General features: G+C 41.6%; 1 protein-coding gene across 1 annotated transcript in view; it reads right to left on the bottom strand.

The window, feature by feature from the left end:
* Nucleotides 1-22,129, bottom strand: part of BANK1 (B cell scaffold protein with ankyrin repeats 1) — a 530,319-nt gene that overhangs the window by 321,064 nt on the left and 187,126 nt on the right. The window contains exon 6 of the mRNA XM_082243568.1: nucleotides 12,040-12,151. Coding sequence (XP_082099694.1) covers nucleotides 12,040-12,151 — 112 coding nt within the window. The remainder of the gene's footprint in view (nucleotides 1-12,039; nucleotides 12,152-22,129) is intronic.

Below are 22,129 nucleotides of genomic sequence, written 5' to 3'. Positions count from 1 at the left end.
CACCCCTAAATTAAAATGTCCAAATTGGGCCCAAAGTGTCAATGTTTTGTGTGGCCACCATTATTTTCCAGCACCGAAATCAAATCACTGAAGTGGTCATGGTGGTAGGAGTCAAAAACACTGCACATGCTGGGATATTTACAGGTATGTGCTGGGGGCTAGTTGCACCTCTAGCACATATGACTTAGGCAACCAGAAAATGTCATGTCCTTACTCATACATGTATGAACAAGGACATGACATATTATGACAAAACACAACTAGTTATGAAAAAACATATTGCAACAATTTACACACGCTAATGAACATATCTTTCTACTTATTTTGCTGACTGCTGGTGCGGTTATTGCTGGCGGTTACTGCTGGCAGTTACTGCTGGTGGGTAATGCTGGTCATGCGGGTACTGCTGGAGGAAGCAGTGGATGCAGTAGAGAGCAGAGCTGCTGCTTCCTGTATGGCTCCTGTCATAGGCGGAGTGCATTTCATATCATACAGGAAGCAGTGGCTCTGTCACTGAATGCAGATATCCTAAGTCTCCCGCGGCAGCTAGGAGATCGCACGGCACTTGCAGCCTAGTGCACGCCCATCAAATGCAGCCTAAACAGTGCCCATCCAATGCAGCTTCACCAGTGCATCCCCATCCAATGCAGCCTCACCAGTGCCAATCCAATGCAGCCTTACAAGTGCATGTCCATCCAATGCAGCCTGATCAGTGCCCATCCAATGCAGCCTCACCAGTGCATGCCCATCCAATGCAGCCTGATCAGTGTCCATCCAATGTAGCCTCACCAGTGCATGCCCATCCAATGTAGCCTCACCAGTGAGTGCCCATCCAATGCAGTCTGCAATGAAGAGAAAGGAGAGCCTCTGGATTACACAGAGCCACTGGATTACACAGAGCCGCTGGATTACACAGAGCGGGGATCAGTCCTGCCTCCTGGACCGGCTCCTATAATAGACGTCACCTATGTGCTGTCTATCGTAGGAGCCAGTCCAGGATGCGGGGCATAGTATGACGAGGCCGTCCGGGTAAGCAGGAGATCCTCGCTCTGTTTGTAAACCGGTGGCACTCGCCCCCCCTCCCTCTCAGAGGCAGCCTCTGCCTACAGTTAGTTGGAAGTCGCTGTAGCCATGTCCCTGACTCGACTTCCTTCCTCCCCAGCAAAAAAATAAATAAATTGTCTGGGGGCAGTGGGCCGCATTGCCTGTGGTTCTGGGCCGCATGCGGCCCTCTGGCCGCAGGTTGGACTTGCCTGGTCTAGAGGAAGGCAAAACAAAAACTCACTGGATAGCTATGGCAGCTTTGTCTCATGGGGGATGGAGTAAAGCTGGATACACACTATACAATTTTCTTTAGATTTTTCCTTTAGATATACCAAAACCATATAATATGAGGTCAAACCTAAATACTTTCAATTTGTATGCAATCGGGCAGGCCCTTTGAAAGTAAATCTAAAGGAAATTGAACAACAAATGTTGTATAATGTGCTTTAATCTTTCCCAATGAGGCTAAGATTAAATCAACTTCCTGAATCAAAATGTTACCACACTTTCCATGTAATTATACATTTGAATCACATTAGTCATCATCATGGGTAGAAAATCATCCAAACTATTTTTAAGCACTTGCCGACTGCCGCACGACTATTTACGTCGGCAGTCAGCCCCTCACAGGCAGAGTGACATAGGGCTACGTCGCTAGCCTGTAAGGGTTTTGGGAGCGAGTGCGTGTCGCCGGATGTGCACTCCCGCTCGGTCACGGACCCCCCCGGGCGTGTGCCCGGAGGACCCGATGTCCGCCAGGCACTCGCGATCGTCCGTGACAGCGGGAGAAAGGCAGATGGCTAGTGTAAACAAAGCTGCCTGTCAATCTCTCCTGTGTAAGAATGGTGATCAAACGGTTCTACTATGTAGGACCGTTGATCACTGTTCTTACACATCAAGCCACAGCCAATCACAGTTAGAAACACGCCCCTAGGGACACATTTAACCCCTCCCTCTCAAAAAAAGTTAACCCCTTCACTGCCAGTGTAATTTTTACATTGTGTAGCACTGATTACTGTAGTAATGTCACTGGTAACCCCAAAAGTGTCAAAAATGTCAGTCAAGGGTCCGATCTGTCCGCCGCAATATCACAGTCCCGCAAAAAAAATCGCCGCCATTACGCGTTAAAAAAAAAACAACAAAAATTACAAAAATCTTTCCCTTTGTTAGTAAACGCAATAATTTTTGTGCAAACCAATCAAAATACGCTTTTTGCAATTTTTTACCAAACATATGGTAAAAAAAAAAAAATGGCCTAAAATGTTAAAACATTTTGATTTTTACATTTTTTGGGGGGGAATTTCATTTAAAAAATGTGAAAAATATTGTTATTTTTGCAAAATTTACGCTCTTTTTTTGTTTATAGCGCATGATCAAAAAATCGCACAGGTGATCAAATACCACCAAAAGAAATCTCTTTTTGTGGGGAAAAAAGGACGCCAAATTCGTTTAGGTACAGCTTCGCACGACCGCGCAATTGTCCGTTAAAGTCACGCAGTGCCAAATCGCAAAATAGGCCCTGGTCAGGAAGGGGGTAAAATCTTCCGGGGCTTAAGTGGTTAATTTCTGATACTGATTGTGCATTATTATCTGCAGAGGCAGTACTTTCTAAAGAATAATGATTCTTACTATAAGGAATCCCTTAGTATATTCTTGGCAACATTAGCTTTCTTAGATCAATAGCAGATATCCCCATGTCCTGTGTAGAGTTGTCTGCATAAAACATTAATCTGGCAGATCTTTATGCTGAGCCTGGATATAGTTAGACTTGTTACTTAGGTCCCCTCCAAGATGTGTTTTCAGTTAAAGTGGTTATAAAGGCAAATTGTTTTTACCCTAATGCATTTTCTGCATTAAGGTAAAAAAAAAAAAACCTTTCAAAAAGCTTACTTCTCCAGTCTCCTCATTTAAACACTTATTTGAGTTTAATCTCAATCCAAAGCTGTGCTTGTCTATAGCAGCTCTCTCTCCTTTTTCATCAATGGATCCCGCTGCTGTCAGTTAAAACCTGTGCGAGGGGAGAGGGGGGATGGGACCAAGCTGTGCTGTGTGTCTATAGATGCATACAGCTTGGCTTAGGATCAAGCCCACATGCTATAGGGATGCTCAGAGAAGACGAGGAGCCAAGATCGCCAATGGGGGACTCCACACGGAGGGGGGGGGGTTAGGGACCACTCTGTGCAAAACCATCACATAGAGCAGGCAAGTATTACAGACAGTCCCAAGTTACAAATATCCAACTTAGAAATGCCTCCTACTTACAAACAGAGGCAGACAACAGGAAGTGAGAGGAAATATACCCCTAGGAAGGGAAATTCACTCCTGTAAGAGTTATCATGGGAAAAAGGTATCTCCACTGAAGCTTTATCACCAATCCTTGTTAACATAACAACCTATAATTTTCAAAATCCAATGGTCACAGGGACAGAAAGTGAGGTGAAATTTTCTGAACAGGGGCACAGACAGCAAGGTAACCCTTCCCTATGCTATTCAAAAAACCTAAAAATTCTATTTTTTGGCAGGAGTTTCCCTTAAAAAATTTACCTGTTTCAACTTACATTCAACTTAAGAACAACTACAGACCCTATCTTGTTTGACTGCCTGTACATGTTTATTATTTTCAGAAAAAAAACATTTTTTTCCTACCACTTTAATCTCTTTTTGGGGATAGATGTTTGAATGAGGTCCCCAGTCCACCATTTTAGTTATGCACTTGTGTGCCCTCTGTATATCTGCCTTATTCTTTTTACATCACATTGCATAAAACTAGATTCCCTATTCAAGTTGTGGAATTACAACAAATTTATACACATATTTATACGAGGCAATACAGATCAATACAGATACAGATACAGATCATCGTATAATCGTTTTGCCCCATTGGAATGGGAAAATGATTATCATGATGAGAGGTATATCACCAATCATCCGCAATACACTGACCATAGGGATGGCGGTGGACGCGGCTTTCAACAACAGAGGCCTCAAGGGGATTTTCACAACCCCGGCCAAGGCAGAAGGCAGGATGGAAGACAAAAAGAGGGACCAGAGGGGGGAGGAGGACCAGGCAAAAAAAGAAAACTGCATTGAGAGATGCAGGGATCTTTAACCTGAGTTCCGCCATCCTTACTGACAATGAGAAATTGGTCCTGGGACATGGCTTAAAATTTGCCCCCACCAAGCCTCTAGATAGATTTGGTCTTTTTATGGATGTACACAAGTACATCCGTAAAATAAATATTAAGCGTCATTTCATGACAAAACCTCCTAAAGACAATAGACTCGAGGATAGTGATATTAGGCATTCTGGACTTTCCAATGCTTCACTTTTTAACCCTCCTGGTTTTGTTGCCCCCTCTATTGGAGTGTTTAAAGAATTGGTTTTGAAAGACGTTGAGACCATGCAGATCAGGAAGGATAGAAATGAACTAAGGTTTAATGATGGCTTGAAATCCCTCAAAAAGAGGAATGACATTGTGGTTAGACCAGCGGATAAAGGGGGGGGGGGGGATTGTGGTCCTGGATAAATCTTCATACTACACTGAGATGAATAGATTACTCTCGGACACGGACACATATAGCCCCCTTCCATATAATCCCACCACAAGGTTTAAAAAGGATCTAACTGCCCTTGTTGATTACGGCTATCAGGAGAACATCCTTAACAAGAAGGAGAGATCATTTTTGGTCCCAGTGGCTCCAAGGGTGCCCGTTCTGTATTACCTCCCAAAGGTTCATAAGGACCCCCTGAATCCACCGGGACGTCCGATAGTGAGCGGAATTGATTCCGTCACTAGTAGAATTGGGAGGTATATAGACGGGTACCTACAACCACTCATCACCAACACCCCATCCTACCTCAGGGATTCCACCCAGGTGCTGAATCTATTGGACCAAATAGAGTGGAGGGAGGGATATCTGCTTGTTACAGCAGATGTCACCTCGCTCTACACTATTATTTCGCATGAGCATGGACAACAGGCTGTCCAAACTTTTTTGGAGAGAGATGACTCGCTTGTTTCATTACAAAGAGATTTCATTCTTTCTTTGCTTACGTTTGCCATGCGTCATAACTACTTTTGGTTCGGCGGCTCCTTCTTTCTACAAAAAAGAGGAGTCGCCATGGGTGCCAAATATGCACCAAGTATGGCCAATCTCTTCATGGCCAAATGGGAGGAGGATGTCATCTATGGCCGGCCCAGACCTGAGGTGGTTTTCTGGCGGCGTTACATAGATGATGTCCTCCTCCTGTGGGATGGCGATAGGTTGTCACTTGATTGTTTCATGAATGACCTTAATTCTAATGAGTTGGGCATTGTCCTCCAGCACGAAGCCAGTAGTGAAAGGATTAATTTCCTTGACCTGATGATAGAGGTTAAGGAGGGTACATTGGTAACAAGTACCTTCTTTAAGCCCACCGACCGCAACGGGTACATCGAGCAGGGAAGTTGTCATCACCCCTCTTGGTTGCGGTCGGTGCCAAGGAGTCAATTTTTAAGACTCCGACGTAATTGTACCAAACAGGAGGACTACATGAGTCAGGCTGAGATGTTGAAGGGTAAGTTTCTGGATAAGGGTTATGATGAGGCCAACCTGAATGTAGTGCTTCATGAAGTGGCGAACATCGATAGGGCTACCTTATTACAGAAACGGCCTAAAATTGAAGCAGATTCAAATCGCTTGGGTTTTTCGTTTATTACTAATTACTCCAAGCAGTTTGGAGACGTCAAGCGGATTTTTAAAAGGCACTGGAAAGTCCTTCAGAACGATAAGGTACTGGGCCCTTCGCTACCCGAAGTTCCCCCGGTCGTCTTTAGAGGGGTTGAACTCTTACGTCTCCAGATAGCTCCAAATATTTTAGACAAACCAAATCAGCTTCCCTTCTTTCACACTTTGACAGGCTTCTACCCATGTAGAAGATGTTCGGTGTGCAAAGTTAACTCACTTGTCGGTAGAAAGTTTTGTGAGGTTACATCCACAGCCACGTCCCAAATACATCCTATTAAACCATTCATAGGTTGTTCCTCCACTAATGTTGTGTACTTGCTGCAGTGCCCTTGCGGCCTTCAGTATATTGGCCGCACTAAGCGTACACTGACAGTAAGAGTGAGGGAACACATTAAAAATATTAGGAAAGCCTTCCCCAATCATAGTGTCTCGAGACATTACGCCAGCTGTCACGATAAAAATCCCGCTGGCACAAAAATTTGGGGGATTGACAAATTTACCCCCCACTGGAGAGGGAGTCATATACACCGTGAGATTTCCCGTTTAGAAACCCGGTGGATTTTTAACATGAAGACATATGCCCCTTGGGGACTTAATATAGAGTGGGACGTGAATTGTTATATTAGCAATAGCTGAAATTTGGTGATATATCTATTTTATAAGTTTTATATTTCCATAATTTTTTAATTGTTTAAATATTGACATTTTCATGTGAGTCGTTTGTTGTTATCAGCCTTTTTATCATTAATTTGTGATGCTGTTTACACCGACTGTTATATATTAATTTTTTTCATATTTTGTGGTATATGACTGATGATTGTACTGTGGAATTAGGTTTTGAAGCCATAATCCGTCTGGCTCTAAATACCGTTGGTTTGTATTTATTTTATACATGTCTTTATCCTCAAGTGCAATATTTTGTATTTATTTTATACATGTCTTTATACATGTCTTTATCCTCAAGTGCAATATTTGTGTCATATAAGTTTTTGTTTTATAATGTTCCGGTTTGTGATCGCCCCGTTCCTCCTTCCGGTCTCCGGATTGTTTATCTGTGGTTTGAGGATGTCCGGTTTTGGTTTTGCGGTTCACCGCATCCATTTCCGGCTTCCGGGGCCCGCTGGTGATTGACATCCGGTTTCCGGTTGGAGCCGAGTGGAGCGCATATGCGGGTAGTTCCGCATTCGTCACTTCCGGCTGAGTGCTTTATATGCGTGCTGACGTTCCGGCCGGGTCTGCCTCTGATGATGTCATTTTCTTTGACGACACGCGTCAGGCGACCCGGGAACGATTAGCACGCTACCCTACACCGCGGAAGTTATTATGTTACATGCTCCTTTACATTTCGATATGTGTGAGTACCTTTCTTTTTACCAATAAATGTTATCCTGTACAGTCTGCACTATTGTCCTCCCCTTTGTGTTGAGGTACTGGAGCTGGGATCAACTTGCAGCAAGCCCAGGCGATACTTCCTATATCAGGCTATCTATACCCTACTGGTGTCAGCATATCAGATCATTTTGAGTTGGAATCCCTGAAACATTTTGGTGGTCCATCTTGCTTCTTTTGGATTCATACATCGCTCTGATTATATTGATTTCTGGTAAGCGCATATGAGTACACATCACGATTGGGTGCTAGCTTTCCTTACCTGCACAATTTGGATTTGGGATCTCGTCTTTTTTTTCCCTTATGGACTTTATTTGGACTTTTTTGGATGATTTTATTTGCCTATAGTGTTTGGCGCTACTACATCTCTTTTTAATACAGTACTTGCATTAAGTGTTTTTGATCCCTTTTATATGTTTTTGCAGCTGCTGCTGTTTGGCATTGGGTGTTGCTGTTTAGCTTACTGTGAATCGGTATACTGGTAATTAGTAAAGGATAGATGAAGAAGTAGAGGAGTATATTCTAATTTACGATTTATAATAATGATACAATGCATAATCTAAAGACTATTGGGAGAAGTCATGGAATTTATAGCCATCATACAGTAAAGGATTATATAGATAGGAAACTTGGAAATCCCAAGATACTTATGTAAACTAGCTAAGGTTTTCTACCTCCAAAGAAGAAGAGAGCAGCAGTGGACAGAGGAAACAAGAGGCAATTAGCCAAATTTAAAACAAATATGCAAACTAGAATCAGGAGACTAATATTCGCAAAGGGAATGCAAACCTTTCTGAATACTGACTTTTCTTTGCTAACATGTTTCCTATAAGTGCTTAACCTCCCTGGCGGTATGATTCTTTCGGATTTTAGGTGCTGAAAGCAGTACCATTATTTTGCATGTAATTCTTAAGAATGAGCAGCCCAAACCAACTATTTACATATGATTTTTTTTTTTACTGTGCGTTCTTCTTTATAACATCTCGGGTATGATAAAGTTTGAAACACAAAATCATAAATTATAATATAATAAAAAAGTGAAAGTATGTATGTGTGTATACATATATATACTGTATATATATATATATATATATATATATATATATATATATATATACATAAAAAGTACAGTAAAACTGCAGGAAAGGGCACTGGGGGGCAAACGAATTTGATTTTTTTTTATTTTGAATAGTATCAGTATGTTTGGTGTGTTTTACATTTGAATTTGCCACCGGTTCCACCCCCCTGCGAACGTCACGTCGCAGGAGACGGAAGCCGGGGCACAGAGAGGATCGGGAGGAAGATCCGCCGCCAGACACCGCCGGGATACATCGCTGGATTCCGGTGACAAGGTAAGTAACCCCGCTTTTCAGGATCCAGCGATGCTTCTGGCGGTTACCGCTTTTGGCTCTGAAATTTAACCCCGAGCCACGCTCTGGAATACCGCTAGGAAGGTTAACCACTTTACGACCGCCTGCTGCAGTTATACTGTGACAGGCAGCCGCTCCTGTGCAAACCACCGTAGGTATACGTCGGTCGCGCAGGGAGCTATTAGGCTCATCAGCGGGGAAGCAGATGCACGGGCCGCTCCGATTGCCTCCTGAGTCCTGACACCCGCGATCCTTCCCCGCTGAGAGAGAAGAACGGTCAGCTGTTGTAAACACATCTGACCGTTCTCCCTGGAATGATCATAGAGCCCCTGTGATCCTTCTATATAGGATCACAGGTCTCTATGACCATTTCACAAGCCACGCCCCCCCACAGTTAGAAACACGCCCCCTAGGTACACATTTAACCCCTTGATCACCCACACTGTTAACCCCTTCCCTGCCAGTGTCATTATTACAGTAACAGTGCATATTTGTAGCACTGATTACTGTAGTAATGTCACTGGTCCCCCAAAAAGTGTCAAAAATGTCAGTCAGGGGTCCAATCTGTCGCCACAATGTTGAAGTCCTGCAAAAAATCGCAGCTCACCGCCATTACTAGTAAAAAAAAAAACAATAAAAATTACATAAATCTTTCCCGTAGTTAGTAGACGCGATAACTTTTGCGCAAACCAATTAAAATACGCTTATTGCGATTTTTTTTACAAAAAATATGTAGCAGAAAACAAGTTGGCTTAAAATGTTAAAAAAATTTTGATTTTTAAATTTTTTTTTTTGAGAATGTCATATAGCAGAGTGTGAAAAATATTGTTTTTTTTTTTCAGAATTGTCGCTCTTTTTTTGTTTAAAGCGCAAAAAAATAAAAATCGCACAGGTGATCAAATACCACCAAAAGAGAGCTCTATTTGTGGGGAAAAAAGGAGATCAATTTTATTTAGGTACATCGACGCACGTCCGCGCAATTGTCCGTTAAAATAACGCAGTGCTGAACCGCAAAATATGGCCTGGTCATTAGGGGGGCAAATCCTTCCGGTCCAGAAGTGGTTAATAAATGAAGATATCATGTTTCATTGATTTTAGCAAGCATAAGCACTAGAGAAACCCACTTATCATGCAACTGAATAATGGCAGTTCGCAATGTGCTAGTGGTCTTTTAACCACTTAAGCCCCAGAGGATTTGGCTGCTAAACGACCAGGGGGTATTTTGCGATTCGGCACTGCGTGACTTTAACGGACAATTGCGCGGTCGTGCGACGCTGTACCTAAACAAATTTGACGTCCTTTTTTTCCCACAAACAGAGCTTTCTTTTGGTGGTATTTGATCACCTGTGCGCTTTTTACTTTTTGCGCTATAAACAAAAAAAGAGCGTAAATTTTGCAAAAATAACAATATTTTTCACATTTTTTATATGAAATTCCCCAAAAAAAATGTAAAAATCAAAATTTTTTAACATTTTCGGCCAATTTGTTTTATGCTACATATGGTTGGTAAAAAAAATCTCAAAAAGCGTATTTTTATTGGTTTGCGCAAAAGTTATCACGTTTACTAACAAAGGGAAAGATTTTTGTCATTTTTGTTGTTTTTTTTTTAACGCGTAATGGCGGCGATCTGCGATTTTTTTTGCGGTACTGTGACATTGGGGCGGACAGATCGGACCCTTGACTGACATTTTTGACACTTTTGGGGTTACCAGTGACATTTCTACAGTAATCAGTGCTATAAATATGCACTGTTACTGTAAAAATACACTGGTAGCGAAGGGGTTAACTTTATTTGAGAGGGAGGGGCTGTGTGTGTCCCTAGGGGCGTGATTATTACTGTGGTTTGGCTGTGACTTGAGGTGTAAGGACACTGATCAAAGGTTCTACATAGTAGAATCGTGTGATCAGTGTTTTTACACCGAGGAGAATGACAGGTGGCTTGTTTACACAAGCCGCCTGACTTTCTCCCTCTCCCCCGACGATCGCCGAGTGACCGGCGGACATCGGGTCCGCCGGTCACACGCGCGGGGGGGTCTGTGACCGCACGGGAGCGCGCCTCCGGCAGCGCACGCTCGCTCCCCAGACCCTCCCAGGCTAGTGACGTTAATTAACATCACTTTGCCTGTGAGGGGCTGACCGCCGCAGTAAATCTACTTGCGGCGGTCGGCAAGTGGTTAAAGCAAAGTTGCAGTAAAAAAAATAAAAAGAATCAGTACAAGAGACATTACTGTCAGTGTGATGTGTCCCCTTTGCTGCTGTCTTTCCACCATAGCCCGGGGGGGGGTTGAGCTAAAAGAGCTGTGAAGGGTACTCACCAAAAGTGCCCAACCATGCCTACCCTTTCTGCCTAGCTCCTCCATTCATAGAAACCACACGTATTCTGCCCGACTCCTTCATTCATAGAACAAGAAAAAAGTAAAATGGTATCACTATCCCTGCGGACTCTATTTGTGCCCCAGAGTAACCGCTACAGGTGGGCGTGAACCAAGATGGTGGGATTTTAAGGGTGAGGCTTGTAAGGGTATATGTTTAAGATAAATAATTCAAAAAACAAGATAAAATAATGATTTTTATTACAAATTCATAAAAACAATCACATACAGTGATACATCTTGATATCGCAAAGATACTTAAATGTACATAGAACCATTGAAAGGTGCTAGGGGTCACTAGTGTACCTTGTTTTTTGAATTATTTATCTTAAACATATACCCTTACAAGCCTCACCCTTAAAATCCCACCATCTTGGTTCACGCCCACCTGTAGCGGTTACTCTGGGGCACAAATAGAGTCCGCAGGGATAGTGATACCATTTTACTTTTTTCTTGTTCAATGTATCAATAGGGATGTGGTGTTGGCTTGCTGGGTACATCGGCCAGTTTAGGCATGGCACTTTCCTTTTCCTGTATATTCCTTCATTCATAGCTCATTTGTCATTCATAGAAGTTGGAGTTTGAAGGAGCTGGGGGAAAAGGAAGGCGTGGTAAGGGACTCTTGATAACTGCCGGTCACTGCTCCCTCAGTTCTAATAACCCTGCCACACTGGAAGATTTTAGTGGTGGGGATGGGGTGGAGCCCGATGGAGGAGCATTTCAGCTAACAGAAATGACATCAACACAAGCTACACATCCTACTGTAGGTATTGTTCCTTGTGCCTTTTTTTTATTTTGACTACTCTTAGGCTTTAAGGTAGGACTAATGCTTACCAATTTCTAGTTACTAACACTAACCTAACCTAACCTCTAGACTAATTGTAAACACAGGAGCATAGTATTTAGACTTACCTTGTATTGCACCCAAAGCAGAGCAAACTAAAATAGAAATCTACCAATGCCAAGATGTCTGCCAGCTCTGAAAACAACTGTTGCAAACAGCGTTTGCAAATATCTCAGAAATGTGTATTTTACTCCATAAGCCATCTTCCCAGTATCATAACATTTCCCATTTAACATGCACATTATCAATGCAGTACATGAGCAAACGGATTTGGTACAGACAAAGGACTTACTTAATGCTTGTTGGTTAGTCTCATGCAGGCTAAATTCATGAGATGAAATCTTGTTCCGCAGTGATTTTGCCAGCACCTTATCAAGGTCCTCCAATGTGTAAACATCAAATGCCTAAAATGTAAGTTGCCTAAGATGTAAATTCAGGATAAGTAATGTAATTTTTTTTCAATCCATGAAACACATTTTATTACATTTTTAACTAACCAAATAGTTCAAACAATGCAATTGTAATAATACAGCACTTGCAAATCAAAACATATAATCATATAATGTAATCTGCTCAAAAAACATGAAAACATATACAAAAATCAAAGTCTTTCAAAAGCTCTCAAATAAAGTGCTCGATGCTCCAAAATCCATATAAAGGTGCTGAAGTGTTTTATGTAAACATGATGTGAAGTGTGCCACACTCCCCTCTCGTATCCCCACTCACCAGAGAAAATGGACCCTCAGCTTTTCAGTCGGAGGGTTAAACACGCTTGTATCTTACATAGTTACATAGTTTGTGAAAAAAGACATCAGTCCATCCAGTTCAACCTATGATATGTGTTTGCTGTTAACCGTACATTGTACACCCCTGTATGTTGTGGTCTTTAAGGTGCCCATCTAATAGTCTTTTGAAACTATTGACGCTCCCCGCTGACACCGCTGCCTGTGGAAGAGAATTCCACATCCTTACTGCTCTGACAGTGAAGAACCCTTTACGTATTTTAAGGTTAAACCGTTTTTCCTCTAGTTTTAGTGAGTAGCCACATGTCTTATTGTATTCCCTTTCTCTAAAAAGTTTGTTCCGTATGCTAGGGTCGCCAGTACAGTATTTGTACATTGATATCATATCCCCCCTCAATCGTCTCTTCTCCAGAGAGAATAAGTTCAGTGCTTGTAATCTTTCCTCATAGTCGATGCCCTCCATTCCCCTAATTATTTTTGTTGCTCTTCTCTGGACTCTCTCCAGTTCCAGCACGTCCTTCCTGAGGACCGGTGCCCAGAACAGGACAGCATACTCCAGATATGGCCGGACCAGAGTCTTGTAGAGTGGGAGAATAATCTCTTTATTTCTGGAGTGAATCCCCTTTTTTATACACGCCAGTATTCTGTTGGCTTTGCTTGCAGCGGCTTGGCATTGCATGCCACTGCCAAGACTGTTGTCCACCAGTACCCCCAGGTCCTTTTCCATCTTAGACTCACCCAGAGGATCCCCCCCTAGTGAGTAGCTTGCTTTCGTGTTTCTGGCGCCCAAGTGCATTACTTTACATTTCTCAACATTAAACCTCATCTGCCATGTAGTTGCCCACCCCATTATTTTGTTAAGGTCGACTTGTAAGGTTTCCACATCCTGTATAGAAGATATTGGCATGCTTAGTTTAGTATCATCCTCAAATACTGAGATTGTACTAGATATCCCCTTCTCTAGATCATTTATGAATAAATTAAAGTGGATTGGTCCCAGGACAGAGCCTTGGGGGACCCCACTTTCCACACCCGCCCAATCCGAGTACTCCCCATTTATCACCACCCTCTGGACTCTCCCCTGGAGCCAGTTCTCTATCCAGGTACTCACCCTATGGTCCATACCTACATTCCTTAGTTTGTACAGTAAGCGTTTGTGGGGAACGGTGTCAAAGGCCTTTGCAAAGTCCAGATACACCGCATCCACAGGCTTACCTTTATCTAGGTGGCTGCTTACTTCATCGTAGAAGGTTAATAGTTTGGTTTTGCAAGAACGATTTTTCATGAATCCATGCTGATTACTACTAATAATACCATTTCCATTAGTAAAGTCTTGTATATAGTCTTTTAACATCCCCTCCAAAATCTTGCAGACTACTGATGTTAGGCTGACCGGCCTATAGTTACCCAGGATATATCTCGGCCCTTTTTTGAATATTGGTACCACGTTGGCTTTTTTCCAATCAGCTGGCACCATACCTGTCAGTAGACTATCCTTAAAGATTAAGAATAATGGTCTGGCAATCACCTGGCTGAGCTCTTTATGAACCCTCGGGTGCAAGCCATCCGGTCCCGGTGATTTATTTATGTTAAGTTTCTCTAGTTTAGTTCTAAGTCTATCTTCTGTTAGTCATGGCGGTACTTCCTGGGGTGTATTATTTAGTTTAGCATTACAAGCTGGGTTAGTGTAGCCCCCCGATTCTTTTGTGAAGACTGAAGAGAAGAAATTATTTAACACTTCCGCCTTTTCCCTGTCCTCTGTGGCCAAATTTCCTTTGTCGTCTGGTGTTGTAAATACCAAGCCTCTTAGCGTCTTTGATCGGGTCTCCACAATATTACACTTGGGGCAGCTCTATTATCCACCAAGCTCAAAAAAAAAGAATGATACTCATAGTGAAGTACTTTAAAACCATATTTATTTGCGCAAATGCAAAACAACTTACAAAATTGTAGAAAAAAGCGGGCATAAAACAACCATGAGGCTTTTCTGGGGTTCGTCACAGCTCGACGTGCGTTCCACGGAGGATGGAAGTGATGTAGTTGGTTTACGGACCCGGTAAATATGTCAATGCATTTCGCCCCCTCCTCCAGGGCATCATCACTGTTCGATGTGCTACAAAAAGTGCACTGGATACGGCAAGTGAAATAAGGCTATCCAGTAGAAAGCAATCCAGTAGAGAGGAATCCTTGGTCAATTAATTATTGGTCTATGTAGCCCCAAAAACAGAATTTAGAGTAAATATAACTCTGTAACACACTAAGTTTGGGCATTTTCAAAGTGGGTGTAGTAAAGATCCTTGATTATATCTGCATTTGGAACAGTAAGAGTCTTGTCTTTTAGCCTAACTAGTGGAGAAATTTAGGGGTTTGGTAAATACTATGCATAATGAAAATCTGCCCACAATAGCCAAAGTAGGATATTCCGAATGGTTCTTGCAGAACATTATCTCATTCATCATTCAGCATATTCCCTATGCCAGATTCCCATCCCTGTTTATCATTAATAATAAAACAATGATTACACCAATGATTATAACTTGTCAAATATAAAAGAAATTGTGGAAAATATTATAGGAAATGCGGCATACATATTATTTCTATAATGCTCACTGTCCTTTTAATTTTGATATAAGGAACCTAGCTCTAGAAGGTCAGATGATACCTCTGATTTTGCATGTCAAAGTGCAGAAAAATAACAATGGATTGTACATCAGTAACTATAAGAAGGTAATTTTGAAAACCATCCCCCAAAAAAACGTGTTAAAATATGCTGCCACACCACCTACTAAATGTCCACTCAAAGGCACTATGACTTAATTACAGTGGATACAGAAAATAATCCCCCCCCCCTTTAAAATATTCACATTTTGTTGCTTTGTAGCCTGAAATGTTTTTGTTTTTGTTTTATCTAGCTGTATTTACTCTACATCTAAAATCCAAGTAAAAGATATAGCACCAACATATAAAAACACAGGATCACTGAATTGGAAAAAAGATCACCACCCCTAAAAATAATTTGTAAACTCAATCTGGTGTAGCTAGCCACCTTCCCAATGGCACACAAAGCCATTTGACTTTCAACTTTGATCAGCTGTGGTCATTTTGATTAGCTCAGCATCAAAAGAGCTTTCCTGAAGCATTTCAGTCCCTGGTAGTGCAACTGAAGCAAACAGTCAACTAAGGGTAGCAAGGCACTGTCCAAAGATCTCCAGGATAAAGTTGTAGACAGGAAAAAGTCAGGAGGTGGATACAAAAAAATGTCAAAAGCTTTATCAATGCCGAGAAGCACAACACATTATATTATATTAAAATATAATATAAATACTGTTAGATTCTTGAAGAAAAGCTGCTGCTTTCTGCCAGAAAGTTTTCAAGAAGTTGGGAAGAAGTGGGAAAGGTTTACCTTCCAACATGACAATAACCCAAGATACACTGAAAAAATGACCACACAGTGGTTGAAGAAGAAAAAGGTGAATGTCCTTGCATGGCCTAGTCAGAGCCCAGACTTAAACCCCATTGGAAATCTGTAGAATTACTTGAAGACTGCAGTCCACCAATGGTCACCATCAAATTTAACTGAACTTGAGCGGTTCTGCAAAGAAAAGTAGGCAAACATTGCAAAGTCTAGATGTGAAAAGTTAGTAGAGACATATCCCAACAGACTAAAGGCTGTAATTAAAGATAAAGATGGTTACTGACACAAGGGATGATCCTTTTTCCAACTCATTGATTCTGTTTTTAAATTTTTGTTTATTGTTTTATGATGTGTTGGTGTTAAATATTTCACTTGAATGATATCAGTTGCACTGATTAAATACAGCTGGATTGAAGCAAAAACTGTGTCTGTCTTCAGATCAGGCTGCAAAGCAATAAAATGTGATTATTGTAAAGGGGGTATATACCCACTGTATATAAAAATAAAGCCTGAAGACAAACAGGCTGTTCAAGTTGCAAGGGAATTGTCTTTTTGCAGTAATTGTGTATGCTTTGCAAAAATAAAAGCCACATTGATTCCCTTGGAAAATTAACAGTCTATTTGCCTTTAGTAAATAAACCACACTGACTCTGCAGCTAAAAAGAATATTTCTGCAAATATAAAGTTAAAGGTATCTGCACATATCTGTAGCAACATCATTCTGTCGCTAGCTTGTTCTGACAGACAAAGCTTGGACACTTCGCAGCCATGGCAATAAATTCCTCCCCACTCAAATTCAATTGGCCTATTGCTATGATAGGCTGTCTCTCTGGCCAACAGGAATGGGAGATAGTAATGGACAGGCAAGCTTTGGCACAATGTGGTAGCGCTGATGCTTTGTCAGTCAGAAAGGCCCAGTATTTGGCTATATCTTCAGAATTTCTAGGGCTGCTGCAGGTACCTTCAGGTGCCTGCACCTTGTACCTACAGCATTTTTTTAGTTTTTAAATGCTTAAAGTACAAGTTCACCTTTACATAAAATATTTAAGGTGACCTTACACTTGACTCCTCCCCATGACTCCTCCCCATCCCTGCCAGTCCCGCAATTCTGCTCTGTCAGGAACCAGAACGCAGTTTCACCGGTCTGGGGATTTGAAATCCTCCTGGCTTTCTCTCCTCTCCTCACAGCACTGACAGGATGGGCTTTATGAATTCTGATTGATCAGCGCCGTACAAGTAACGGTGCTACCTAAATTAAAATGCCTCTTGTCCATACATTTTGAGAGGTACAGAAAGGAGATTAAGCCACACGGATTTCAAATCCCTGGAGCAGTAAAGGGGCGTTCCGATCCCTGACAGAACAGGATCATGGGACTACAGTGGGACCGGCAGGGATGGGGAGGGGGTCCAGCATAAGATCACCTTACGGGTTTTCTGTAAAGATGAATTTACCCTTTAAAGAAGAAATTCTGGTATGGATGTTTTGTACATACAATAGTTTTAATGATCCAGCTTTCACCAATGTAACTACAGTATACATATACCATACCTGGCCATGCCCCTGGAAGCTGGAAATAACTCCAGTAATCTCCACTTGCTCCTGGTTCTGTGCCAAGCAGCTGCCCTACTGCATTCTGAACACAAGAGTTTGACTACTTGACATGGACACCATTCAGAGAATGCTTTGCATTTTCTGAATGAATGAATGTAAATCGTTCTCTGATTAGATGGGATGAAGAGTATGACGTCACCACTTTGCTTTTCCACCTTGTCCAATCACAGAATGCTTTTCATTCATTTAGAAAGTGCAAAGCAATGTAACATAAAATACCTGGATGAGGCCCCCAGAAGCTAGAAAACACTGATGTAGACACCACTACTCCAATATTCTCCACTTGTTTCTGGGTCCAGCTCTGAGCAGCTTCCCTGCTGCATTCTGAACACAGGAATTAGCTGCTAAACACAGGCAAAGCTTTCTCTGATTGGACGAGATGTAGAGTGTGCCTTGCTGCTTTTTCCTTAATGGATTCAACACCTGAGTGTATGTGGAGTTTTTTGGTTGAAGTTTGATTGAAGCAGGCCTTGCATTGATAGACAAAAAAAATGGCATCATTACAGGAGCTGGCTTGCACACTTTGGCCCTCACCTTGCAAACAATAAAATGCATCAATAATATGCTCACATTCTGCTCTTTTAGCTTTACCATGCTAATGGATAATTTGATGGATTTTGCAAAGTTTTACCATGCTACTCTGTGACCTTTTTTTAGAATGGTATGACTATTTGAATGCAATACTAGATGAATACCACAATAGATATTTATAAAATGTTTGCCGACTGCCAAGTGAAAATTAGTTATTAGAGTTATAACTTATTAGATGATATTTGTAATATACATTTATAACATCCATTTTTTTACATTTTATGTGAATTAGAGTTTCAATTCCTGTTTATTTCTATGCAGTCAGTACTTCAATATCTTTACAAACGATACAGGCTTGAACTATAGTCAATTGTGTCTTACAGTTTTATTCAGTAAATAGAATGAGCAGCAAAACACTAAGTACAAAATACGGTAACCTGCAGCAACCAATCAGAATAAACTTCATTGAAGCCACACCAAGTGGCATGGTGTAAGTACTGCACTTTGCATTTTTGCTTCTTGCACTATTTTATTTATAAAGCTTGGCAATGTGTAAAGAGACCCTGTCCCCAGACCATTCATTTAAAAAAAAAATATTCCCATAAAATTAAGGGGCATATTTATATAGCAGTAAATTCTCCAAGCAGCACTGTAGGTGAGTCTTCCTGGTGCATGTGTTTAAAAGTCGGTAATTGATTCACAGCCATTCACCAGTGAATGTTTGGTAAAAGCAACAAGACTTAGAACTGTCACCCAAGTAACACTCTTTAGTATTTCCCTATGTTCCAACCCCAGCAGCTACATGAAAGCTTATGGAGGGCAGCACAGTGGCTAAGTGGTTATCACTTCTGCCTGAAAGAACTAGGGTCATTGGTTGAAATCCCAAACACAGCACTTCCTACCTGCAGTTTGCATGTTCTCCCTGTGCCTGCGTGGGTTTTCTCACACACTCCAAAGGCATGCTGGTAGGTAAATTGGCCCTAATATACAGTGGGTACGGAAAGTATTCAGACCCCATTAAATTTTTCACTCTTTGTTATATTGCAGCCATTTGCTAAAATCATTTAAGTTCATTCTTCTTCCTCATGAATGTACACAAAGCACCCCATACTGACAGAAAAACACAGAATTGTTGACATTGTTGCAGATTTATTAAAAAAAGAAAAACTGAAATATCACATGGTCCTAAGTATTCAGACCCTTTGCTGTGACACTCATATATTTAACTCAGGTGCTTTCCATTTCTTCTGATCATCCTTGAGATGGTTCTACACCTTCATTTGAGTCCAGCTGTGTTTGATTATACTGATTGGACTTGATTAGGAAAGCCACACACCTGTCTATATAAGACCTTCCAGATCACAATGCATGTCAGAGCAAATGAGAATCATGAGGTCAAAGGAACTGCCTGAAGAGCTCAGAGACAGAATTGTGGCAAGGCACAGATCTGGCCAAGGTTACAAAAAGATTTCTGCTGCACTTAAGGTTCCTAAGAGCACAGTGGCCTCCATAATCCTCAAATGGAAGACGTTTGGGATGACCAGAACCCTTCCTAGAGCTGGCCGTCCGGCCAAACTGAGCTATCGGGGGAGAAGAGCCTTGGTGAGAGAGGTAAAGAAGAACCCAAAGATCACTGTGGCTGAGCTCCAGAGATGCAGTCAGGAGATGGGAGAAAGTTGTAGAAAGTCAACCATCACTGCAGCCCTCCACCAGTCGGGGCTTTATGGCAGAGTGGCCCGACGGAAGCCTCTCCTCAGTGTAAGACACATGAAAGCCCGCATGGAGTTTGCTAAAAAACACCTGAAGGACTCCAAGATGGTGAGAAATAAGATTCTCTGGTCTGATGAGACCAAAATAGAACTTTTTGGCCTTAATTCTAAGCAGTATGTGTGGAGAAAACCAGGCACTGCTCATCACCTGTCCAATACAGTCCCAACAGTGAAGCATGGTGGTAGCAGCATCATGCTGTGGGGGTGTTTTTCAGCTGCAGGGACAGGACGACTGGTTGCAATCGAGGGAAAGATGAATGCGGCCAAGTACAGGGATATCCTGGACAAAAACCTTCTCCAGAGTGCTCTGGACCTCAGACTGGGCCGAAGGTTTACCTTCCAACAAGACAATGACCCTAAGCACACAGCTAAAATAACGAAGGAGTGGCTTCACAACAACTCCGTGACTGTTCTTGAATGGCCCAGCCAGAGCCCTGACTTAAACCCAATTGAGCATCTCTGGAGAGACCTAAAAATGGCTGTCCACCAACGTTTACCATCCAACCTGACAGAACTGGAGAGGATCTGCAAGGAGGAATGGCAGAGGATCCCCAAATCCAGGTGTGAAAGACTTGTTGCATCTTTCCCAAAAAGACTCCTGGCTGTATTAGATCAAAAGGGGGCTTCTACTAAATACTGAGCAAAGGGTCTGAATACTTAGGACCATGTGATATTTCAGTTTTTCTTTTTTAATAAATCTGCAACAATGTCAACAATTCTGTGTTTTTCTGTCAGTATGGGGTGCTGTGTGTACATTCATGAGGAAGAAGAATGAACTTAAATGATTTTAGCAAATGGCTGCAATATAACAAAGAGTGAAAAATTTAAGGGGGTCTGAATACTTTCCGTACCCACTGTACATGGCCAAGGAATCATAAATTCTGCCAGGGTATGTAAACTTATGAGCACAACTGTATACTGTATATGAATGTAAGTTAGGAACCTTAGATTGTAAGCTCCTTGAGGGCAGGGACTGATGTAAATGTACAATTGTTTATGTAAAGCTCTGCATAAATTCACAGCGCTAAGTACTTGTAATAAATGAATAATGAAGGAAGGGATGGAAGACGTTGGCCAGCATAGAGAGTAATTAGACACTCCTGGTAAACAAGAAGTCTATGATATGCAGGGAGTAAGAGGGCTATGCTGGGAACCGACCAGTCACATTTTCTAGTATGTTCAAAGGCACATTACCAGGGAATAAAAAATAATTCACAAAAAAGATGTATTTATTTAGGTTTTTTTGTGTGTGTTTTACCTGTAATTTTTAAAGTTAGCAAAAGTGTGCTCAATTCACTAAAGTATCTTGCATGCGGTATTTAAGTGTCCAGACAAATTTACCCTAAATATCATATGCAATCCTGTAACTGTCAATTCACTATACTGTTTTGCGTTTTTTACCGCAAAATGCTTAAAACTGTCAGGAAATACCGCATAATACTGCATTAAATGCATGAGATAATTAAGCAGTGGTCCAGGCATGCGGTATTTACACTGTTACTAAACCCACAACAGTAAAATCAGTTTGTATATGCAGTAAAGCATGCTTGTTATACTCACTGAGAAACCTAACGGGTTACTCCTCTGTATTGTGTAAAAAGCCTGTTTGATCCTGTATGCACAGATCCTCCTCTTCTTCCACTGACTCCAAAACATGTCTGGATAAGACAGAGCCTTTGGAGTCAGGCTGCACATGCTCAGTTTGGTGTGTATTGCTAGAGAGTTTTATTTTTTTCCTTGGGAGAGTGCATGTGATCAGCACACGGCCAATCAAGACTGTCCAGACAGAGGGTCAGGGGTTCTGCAGCCTCATAGGAAAGCTCATTGCAGTATGAAAACTCCTCCTACAAGCTTCAACAGGAACTGAAAGAAATCATAAGGTTGCTTTATACTGATGATGAGAAAAGGTATTTAATAGTTTATATTTACTAAAATAATTGCATTGCCATGTTCTGTGTACTGTGGGAGACCAGATATAGTGAATGCAGGGTGCTGGGTTTAGTAACATTTAACCACTGAAGCCCCGGAGGATTTGGCTGCTCAAAGACCAGGGCCTATTTTGCGATTCGGCACTGCGTGACTTTAACGGACAAATTCGCAGTCGTTCAACGCTGTACCCAAATGAAATTGGCGTCCATTTTTTCCCACAAACAGAGCTTTCTTTTGGTGGTATTTGATCACCTGTGCAATTTTTACTTTTTACGATATAAACAAAAAAAGAGCGTCAATTTTGAAAAAATATATATATTTTTCATTTTTTTTTATATGAAATCCCCCCAAAAAAATGTAAAAATCTAAATTTTTTAACATTT

The sequence above is a fragment of the Pelophylax lessonae genome (assembly GCF_965119305.1).
Source record: "Pelophylax lessonae genome assembly, chromosome: 1".
Lineage (NCBI taxonomy): Eukaryota > Metazoa > Chordata > Amphibia > Anura > Ranidae > Pelophylax > Pelophylax lessonae.
The sequence above is the reverse complement of the archived record's forward strand: the minus strand, read 5'-3'. Positions and strand labels throughout refer to the sequence as shown.